We start from the raw sequence: 9,121 nt of genomic DNA, 5'->3' as shown, positions 1-9,121 counted from the left end.
TAGAGCACCTGCCTAGAATCCCCCAGTGAGGGGCTGGGGTGTGGCTCAGTGGTAGAGCACCTGCCTAGAATCCCCCAGTGAGGGGCTGGGGTGTGGCTCAGTGGTAGAGCACCTGCCTAGAATCCCCCAGTGAGGGGTTGAGATGTGGTTCAGTGATAGAGCACTTGCCTAGCATGCACAAGATCTTGGCTTTCATATCTAGTATATCTAGTATCCTCCCTTTTGCAGGCCAAGAGTTGGAAAGTAAAGGAGCAATTCGATCCCAACTAGTCCCCAAGTGGCTCCAAGTTGTGAACCTGGTGATCATAAAAGTCAACAAGAGGCCACCTAGTTGTCCCCCAAGGAAGAGGCAGCTGTTTACTGCCTTGCTATAATCACACAAGTGACCACCTCCAGTCTACTAGCCATCTGCTCACCAGGTATGAATGGCAGACAAGAAATCCCACACCCTTCTTCTCAAAGAATCCATATAACTAATCCCACTAGCCTCTAGATCCCCATTGGTCCTTAAGATAGCAGGTGTTTGGCAATGCCCAGTTATTAGTGTGGCCAATGAGGCGAGGGGTGGCTAAGGTACCAGGTGGGCTCTGGAGGCCCTCCACAGACTGTCCCTGCTACCCTAGCAACACTGTAGGGTACCTTGACCCCAGACTCAGATCTGGAGGGACCTGGGGGTCAGGATCTACAGGGCAGAGGAGACCCAGACCAGCCAGCAGGAGTGGACCACACCGGTACCCCATGAGACACAAGGAACCTGTATACCCACACTTCCCAACACACCCCAGAGGAATCCCATGGGTCTCAGCAGACTCCCTACAAGTGACAAAAGAAAAGAATCAATTAACAGGGAGCCAGTCCAGGTCCTTCCCTGTCCCCAGGGCCCAAGACCAGCAGGCAGAAGCAAATGTACCCCCAAGAGCCCCTCTGCAAATGAATCCCTTAAACAGAGAAGCTCCAGGCCCCAAGCCAGGCCTTCTCTTCTAGACACTTAGGCTTGGCTGCTCCATATCTCTCACCCATAGCCCTTAGAGACAGTTCTCCAAGCGAAGCTGGGTAGATGGGTGAGGGAAAGGCCTTAGTCCCTTATTTAGCTTACAACCAGTTCCCCTCCAGCTCAGTCGGGATTGGACTAGGGATTCTACAGCCCTAACCAGAAGGCTGAGACTAACCTCAGGTACATCCCCTGCCAGTCAATTAGGAGTAGTAAAATCCACCTTCTTACTGGTAACTAAATCTCAGAGAGGGGAATTCGTATGCCCAGGGTCACACAGGAAGCAATAGCCAGACAGTAAGTAATCAGCACCCTTAACTGAGCTGAGACTGAGTGGATCACACCTGCAACCCCACCCCACAAAGAGAAAAGAATAGGCCACGTCCTTGGAGAATCACAATCACCCCAAAATGAAGCCCAGGTGGAACCCTAGAGGGTCACAAGTAGGGGTGTCTGCCAGCAGCGCACCCAGCACACCCCAGGCTGTACCCAGCTCTGTAGCCAGAGCCCAGGAGCACACTAGAGCTCACATTAGGTACTGGAAATTAAGCTTGGCCACATTTTCCAGCAAGGCCTCCTGGCAGACAGGCCCTGACAAGACTGGGCACTTAAGGAATTTATGATGTTCCCCTCCTGGAAACCCTTGGCCCAGGCACAAGACTGCAGAGGGGCAGGCGGGAGACACTCTATAGGGGAGGAGGGTGGGCTCCATGGGGAGGACAAGAGGCCAGCACAGGCTTTGTTTGGTGGAGGAGGGATGAGTGGCTGACAGTGCCTGAGGCCATGGAATTAGTAGGGCGCATTCACAGCTCAACTGGGGACCTATTCCCTTCCAGCCTCTGCACACTCTCCCGCAGCTCACCAATACTTCTCTTCCTCCGAATGGGCACAGGCCGCTTCTCGGGTGCATGCTTGGTAGCATGGGACCCATGGACTCTCAGGCTTGTCTCCAAGGCATCATCGGCCCCTACAGGTAAAAAAGAGGAAATAGTGACCAGCATCCACACCTGTGTGCCCTGCCCCTGGGACCTAAGCAGCTTTGGCTTACAGAGCTGCCTGAGGACAAAGCACAGTGGCTCGGGCCCCCAACCCCAGACCCTCTGTTTTCACACAGGTTGGCAGACGTGCTCGACCAACCAAGCCCAAAATATCTTGTCAGGAAGGAGTTCTCCCAAATGCAGCTATCCTGGGGTAAATCTGAGGCCTTTGGGGAAGGCATGTAGGTGCTCTCTCCTCTATGACACGACCTTCAGTGAGGCCCAGGGGAGAGCTGCACCAGCTCAGGAAGGTCTACCCCGCTGGGGTGGTACCACTACCCAGCTGAACCAAAGAGGGGAAGGACAGCTGCCTTCCCTGCTGTTGTGTGTGCAGCACCTCCCTCTCATAAAGCAGGCCTTGATGAAGTGTCCTAACCTCTAAGGGGCATCGCGAGCAATGCCAGACTGGGCTGCAAGCCAGCCTCCACTTGTTCCTGAAGTAAGACTGCTCTGAGGGCCAGAGGCCATGAGAAATGACAAAGGGGTGCGGCCACTTGAGGAGGAAGGGAGGAGTGGCCACAGGCCTGGAGCTGGAGTCCTGGGGGCCTGGTGAAAAAGGCCCAGAGGTGTGCAGAAGGGACAGGAAGAAAGGCCCCAGTGCCTGCTGGAGTTTTCATTATGTAATGAGGGCTACCAGGTGTCCAGCAAGGAGACAGTTGCCTATACCTACATAGCAGAGGACAGAGTATAGACAAGCCTGGAGAGCCTAGTCCCATGGACACACTAGCCCATGCAGAGGGAGAGACTGCCCACACAGTCTGAGAACTCTGCAATTCCTGGGAAGAGGAGGGCACAGAGTCCTGCCACCTGCCATGCAGACTGACTAGCCCCGAATATAATCTATACCTGGTTTTCCCAACCTAGACTGTGCAGACTCAGAGGGAAGTCCCCTCCATCTCACTCTCTAATTCTTCCCCTTGGGGACACATTCCCCCAGGGACACTCCTACAACTTCCCTAGGTCCCAGCGTTTAGTGATGTCTGCCCACTTGCCCAAATCTAGGGTCTTCCTGGCAGGGGATACACAGCCCACCAGGCATCACACCATCCACAAGCCAATCAGAGATGCGTGACCACACGGCCTCCTCCACTGGGAGACGTCTGGTACCCACGCATTTCAAAAGCAAAAACTCACCTAAGGTGTGAATGTCAATGATGAATCTGAACTGAGCCCAGAAACTACTTAAAATGACTCAATGTTCCAATGGCATGGGTTTTTTTTTTTTTTCTGAGACCCAAAATAAGATCAGAACTGCTCATGCAGTAAAAATTTCCCGTCAACCAACTGTTACAAGAAGCATTTTTTTTTTTTTCACAAAAAAGTGACATGATGAGTCACGTCCTAGTGGTGACCATCCTGCGATCACTCTAACAAGGGATGGACCGGCCATCCATTTACAGGACCTGGGACAGTTAGTGGTCCTCCAATGCCTTGCCTGACTCAGCCTACACAGTAGGTGTCATTGGTTTTGCCTAAGCAAAGACACTGGAGTCCTGAAGGCAACATAAGCCTGAAAAACCAGCACTCAGGAAGTGGAGGCAGGAAGATCACGAGTCCAAGGTCATCCTCAGATACAAAGCAACAACCTGGGGTACATAAGATCCAGTCTCAAAAAAAATAAAAACGAAAGAGGACTAATTAACAGCTGTGACCCTCCAGGACCAGTACCCGGGTATACTCAATATCCTGCCCCCAGACCTCCCAGCTGAGCTTAAAGCAGACAGAATCTCAACCATAGATTGGCCATAGTTCCTGGACAGACAGGCCCACCCTCTGCCCCCAGATCAAGATAGGTGGTCATGAGCCAGGTCTGGAATCATGGAACTGGGAAGGCTGAGGCAAAAGAATCTCAAGTTCAAAGTTACTAAGTTACTTGGGCAATTAAGCAAGGCTGTGTCTCAAAAAAACACAAAAAATAGTGGCTGGGGCTGTAGCTTAGCTGGTAGAGGTAGGGCGCACAAGAGAGAGATCCTAGATTCCATTCCCAGCACTGCATTAACTGGCTGTGGTATTGTATGACTATAATCCCAGCCCTACAGCATACACAGGATATCCTCAGCAACATAGAGTTCAAGGCCAGCCTGGGCTACATGAGACTCTATCATTAAAAAAAAAAAAGTTTAAGGTGGTCACAGCCCAGAGTTGACCCACCATAGCTGATTTATGGTAGGTGAGAAGTTTTGCAGGAACTTGGGGATCCTGATATAGCAGAGCCCAGCATGAATCAGCTAATCAAGTGGTCTCCCTTTGTCCTATGCAGATATCCAAATGACAGTGTCTGACAACTGGAGGAAGGGCAGACAGCCCTCTAGCCCTGCCCTGGCTACAGCGTTGTGAGTGGCCTGGGATAGGGATGTTTATGTATCAGTTACTCAATGACCCATGGGCGCTTGGCCAGTGGCTCTTGAGAACAAAGCTCAAAGTACGCGCACACACACACACACACACACACACACATGCACACACGGGCCCTAGACTCCTGAGCTGTAGCTCACAGCAAAGCCACATGCCAATCTCTAAACCCAAAAGCCACAGTGAAAGGCCACTTAGACATCCTCAACTCCACCACGGAATGCTCTGGGCTCAGGGACATTCTTGGCACTGTACCCGGAATCCAGCCACCTCTGGAGCTGGGCCACACAAAGCTGCAAGGTTGAAAGCTGTGTTCCCGGGTTTCCCCATCTGTAAAATGGGGATCCTGCCAGCCCCCTGGACAGCCATGTGCCAATCACAAAGCTCCACCCACTTCACCAAGGAGTTGGCTGGAGAGACGGGGATACCCTAAAGCCTTTCTCTGCTCCCTGCAACCCAGACAGCAGGAAGAGGCCACCCTTGGTACATCCCAGTATGTGACAAACTGGGTTTCTCTGCGTACCCTGGGTCCTACCTTGCCTTTCCCAAGTATGGTTGGTCACTGGGTAAAGGAAGCTGACTCCTGAACTGACAACCACAGCTATGTGTAACCTTTCCCAGCAGCCACAGGGCTCTTTACTAGGGGGTATGGAATAGGGATGGGAATTGGGGGGGGGGGGGTGGCAATCAGCCATTCTTATCTACAGACCAAGACTCCAAGAAGACTCCAGGTAGTTCCCTAAATGGGGCAGGGGGGTGGTCCAGTAGGGACACTCCACTTTGGGTGTCAAAAAGGGTCCCCAACCACACATACACCCACCTCCATCAAGACTAGGCAGCTAGCTAGGAGGGCAGCAGAAATCCACATCCATACTTAGTTCTCAAGAAGCCTCCCATTTAGACCCAGAATGTCTGACAGGTGGAGTGAGAGGGATGATTCCCTAGTCCCTACTGAAAGGCAAACAGAAAAAACAAAACAGTCGTACAGAGGCAATTTGAAACTTCCAGGGGCTGGACCTGCTTTTTCTCTTAGGAACCTCTGAGGAGGCTCCCACCCAGAAGTCTCCCACCCCATTCCCCAGGTTTAGGTAGTCAGCTAAACCTCACAGAATCACATGGCTAAACAATTTAATGGTGGGGGGTGGGGGAGGTGTAGCTGCAAAAAACAGCATAAGAATGGGCCCACCAGACAGTGAATAGGCCCGTTTGAGGGGGGCATCCCACAGCATGAGGCCCAGACCTGGTTCAGGCAGGGTACCAAAGGCCTGGGACCCAGTATGCAAAGCAACCTACCCATCTCCAAAGCTTTCAGGGACTGGCAAAAACACGGGATTATTTCCTCAGTGACCCATGCCAAGTCTTCCACTCCAGGCTTGCACATCAAGGGACCAGATCAAAACTCACAGCCCCAACTCTTGATCCCCAAGTGAAACCTTACTCCTGCCACTCCTGATAAGGATCAGGCCAAGGATTTCCTGGGTCAAGAAACTACTGAAACGGGCCGCCTTGTTAAAAATGGTTTTGGCACGGAACGAAAACAGTTCAGGCCTCTCCACAACCATAATTAGGTACAAATTTACAAATGGCTAGACCATGTGATTTTACTTAATTCCCTCACCACCCTCTTACGGAGAAGTCCGAAAGGAGGGAAAAATCTTCACTTTACTCTTAACAAACTCATCTCGGGCCTGGTTTTCAAGCCGGTACATTTTCTCCCAGTGCGTCACTGAAGTTCCCAGGCCAAGTGTTCATTTTGAAACGGTCGCCACACAGCCTGCCTTGTCCTCCAGCACCGAGCGGGTCCCCACAGACACACCTTTATTTTGCCCCTACCGACCAGAGTCTAATCTAACCTTGCATTTACAAATTGTTTACTAAAGTTGCTCAGTTCCAATGAAAGCCTGGGAGCCCCCCAAAATAGCCCCAAGCGTGTGTCTCTTGCGGCAACGCCTTTTTACTGGAAGAAAGAAAAATACTGGCACTCTGCAGCCACAGGGACCCGGCACCGGGCGATCAAGGCACCGGCGCGCACGGTTTACAAAGGGGCTCTGACTGACCCTCTCCTGGAGCGCCCAGGGGGGCCTGGCCAGGCGGACAACCGGCCGGAGCTGCGCGCCCTGCAGCTGACTCCTGAGCTCCAGGGCCAGAGGCGGACTCTGGGCCCGCACACCTGGCAGGGTCTCCCGCGCGTTCTAAGAGCTGAACTTTCAGTGACTCACACTCGGCGTTTTCCTTAAATGCAAAAACAACCCCCGGGCGAGTGAAGCAGCCGCTGGGAGAGAAAGTGGCGACTGCAAGAAAAAAGCCTGACTCCTACGCCTGGGTGTTTATGGCCGGCGAGTGGATTCTGACCTTTCGGTGCGCTTCTGCGCAGCGCCCGGCCCGCCGCCCGCATCCTCCCTCTGGCCAAGGGCAGGGGCGCGATTTACCTACGGAGTCTATCTCCAAGAGTCGCTGGAGGTCCCGGATGCTGTGGATCTGACTTCGAGCCAGCCGCTCGATCAGCTCACGGGGGATCTCGGCTTCCTGCAAGCAGACCACAAGCTCAACACGCGTCCGACCGGGTTCCAGCCCCGGCCCCGGGGAACCACGCAGCCCCGCCCGATCCCCCGCCAGGCCCTAAAACCAGAGGCTGGGGTAGACCTGGCTGGGCACCTTCAAGTCCTCCGCCCCATTCCTGTCTGATCTTGGTAAAAACAGACCCCAACAACCGCCTTGACATGTCCGGACAAAAAACCACCCGCACTCCAGCTCTGCCCTGGGTGTCCAGGGACAGCCAGAGGCAGAAGGGTTCTGGTTAAACAGTGAAACAAGTAGAAAGAGACGGTGGAAAAGCGTCACGGGTCGACAACTAGAATCCCCGGAGTCTCGATACTTTAGCCTGAGGCTTAAATTTCACTCCTGAGAATCCTGGGCTGAGCCCGCAAGGGAAAGGGTCTCTGCGCGCCCCACACGCACGCGCGCGCGCGCCCCACCCGGCTCCCGCCCAGCCGCGGCCCTAGCGCCGACTAGGACGCCCAAATCCAGCCGGGTTAGGAGGCTGCGGGAAAGGCAAACGGTTAAAAATCCACCTCGCGCCTCTCCAGTCCCAGCCGAGACCACCCCCACCGCTCAGCCTCCCCCACTCTCCCTTCTGGTTTTTTTTTTTTTTTTTTTTTTTTATGGGAGTCAGGGTCGCTGGGGGACTCAACCACGAAGTTCCCACGACAGGAGCTGGGGAAAGTCATTCATCACCGCAAAGCTCTAGGGGACTCGGGAGGGGGGGGGACGCCGGCGGTGGGAGGGCGCGGGCGCCAGGCCCGGCCACAGCTGCCTCGCTCAGCCACCTGTAAGCAGGCCCGGAGCAGGCGGAGACTGCTCCGGCCCTGTGTCCCACTGGCCTTGGGGACCGGGAACTGGGGGCTGCGGCTGGGCGCTGCCCACCCTGCCCATTCCCGGGCTTCCGCCGCACCCTCCTCTACCTGCTTACAGCCCGCCCTTCTCCCCTCCCAGGACTCCGCCAGTTCACACACACCCCCTTCGCTGGTGCCTGCACCCCGTTACTGCACTGCCCGCTGCGCCCAGGCTACCCCTCCTGAAAAGGTACCCACAGCCCCCCGAAGTTTCTCCCCACTGGTTCACCTCGCTGTTCCCTCGTCCCTCTCCTAGGCTAAGCGACGCAACGCGCTGGAAACTCACCAGACACACTTGGGCACGGCAGAAAATAGAGCCCAGTTGGGAAATTAAATTTAAAAAAAAAAATTCCACCACCCTGGCAAAATCGCAATGGTCTCTGCAGAGCCTGAAGCAGGTAGCTGAGGGGGGCGTGCGCCCGGGGAATCCGAGAGGGAACAGGGGCGCGGGGGTGGCACGCACCTCGGCCAGGGCATGGGCGAGGTATCCGCAGCCGAGCAGCAGCAGGCAAGCCCAGGTCCTCATCGCGTCCCGAGGCGCTGGAGGCTCGGCAGGGAGGCGAGGCCGCGGGGCGGGCGCTCCAGCCGGGCTCCTGTGGCGGCGAAATTCAGTACCATCCCTCAGGGAGCGCGGCCCGGAGGGTGGCGCGGAGAGCAGGGAGCCTGCGGAGCGCGCCGGGCGCGAGCAGCGAGTGCAGAGCCAGCGAGGAGGAGGAGGAGGAGAAGAAGGAGGAGGAGGAGGAGGAGGAGGAGAAGGAGGAGGAGGAACCGAGTCGCGCCGGGAGCCTCCTGGGCCGCCGGGTAGGGGGTGGGGACGGAAGGGGCGGAGGGCGGGGGCTGGGCTTCTTCCTTGGTGCGTTCCCGGTGCTGGCCGCCGCCGTGCTCGCTCCCCGGCGCTGGCTTTAGGAGCGATCCGGCCGGTAAATCCGCATATTTGCTGCGGTCAGCCCCGGGAGGGGACCTCGGAGCGCGGATGCAGCTGCTGCCGCACCACCGATCACCTGTCCCGGGCCGCCCAGCGGCAGACTCTCTCCTCCCCGAGAGCTGCGGCCAGCCCCGAGCGCTTGTATCCCGGCCTTCCTCTCGCTGCTGCGCCCGGGCCGGGCACAGCGCGCGGCCGGTAAATCCGCATATTTGCTGCGGTCAGCCCCGGGAGGGGACCTCGGAGCGCGGATGCAGCTGCTGCCGCACCACCGATCACCTGTCCCGGGCCGCCCAGCGGCAGACTCTCTCCTCCCCGAGAGCTGCGGCCAGCCCCGAGCGCTTGTATCCCGGCCTTCCTCTCGCTGCTGCGCCCGGGCCGGGCACAGCGCGGCCCAGCACGGCGTGGGCCCGGCGGCCTGCGTGCG

At 56.2% G+C, this 9,121-nt stretch overlaps 1 protein-coding gene across 4 annotated transcripts in view; it reads right to left on the bottom strand.

The window, feature by feature from the left end:
- The window catches only part of Pdgfa (platelet derived growth factor subunit A), a 24,453-nt gene that overhangs the window by 12,921 nt on the left and 2,411 nt on the right, over positions 1-9,121 (bottom strand). For 3 of the 4 annotated variants that reach the window (XM_017802791.2, XM_029555179.1, XM_017802792.2), the window contains exons 2-4: positions 8,236-8,365; positions 6,810-6,906; positions 1,854-1,958 (exon numbers count right to left, since the gene is read on the bottom strand). In XM_017802791.2, coding sequence (XP_017658280.1) covers positions 1,854-1,958; positions 6,810-6,906; positions 8,236-8,298 — 265 coding nt within the window. In that variant the 5' untranslated portion in view covers positions 8,299-8,365. The remainder of the gene's footprint in view (positions 1-1,853; positions 1,959-6,809; positions 6,907-8,235; positions 8,366-9,121) is intronic. The other variant, XR_003846837.1, reaches the window with a different exon arrangement.

Source organism: Nannospalax galili, unplaced genomic scaffold, assembly GCF_000622305.1.
Source record: "Nannospalax galili isolate Female #2095 unplaced genomic scaffold, S.galili_v1.0 scaffold664, whole genome shotgun sequence".
In the NCBI taxonomy this organism is placed as follows: domain Eukaryota; kingdom Metazoa; phylum Chordata; class Mammalia; order Rodentia; family Spalacidae; genus Nannospalax; species Nannospalax galili.
The sequence above is the reverse complement of the archived record's forward strand: the minus strand, read 5'-3'. Positions and strand labels throughout refer to the sequence as shown.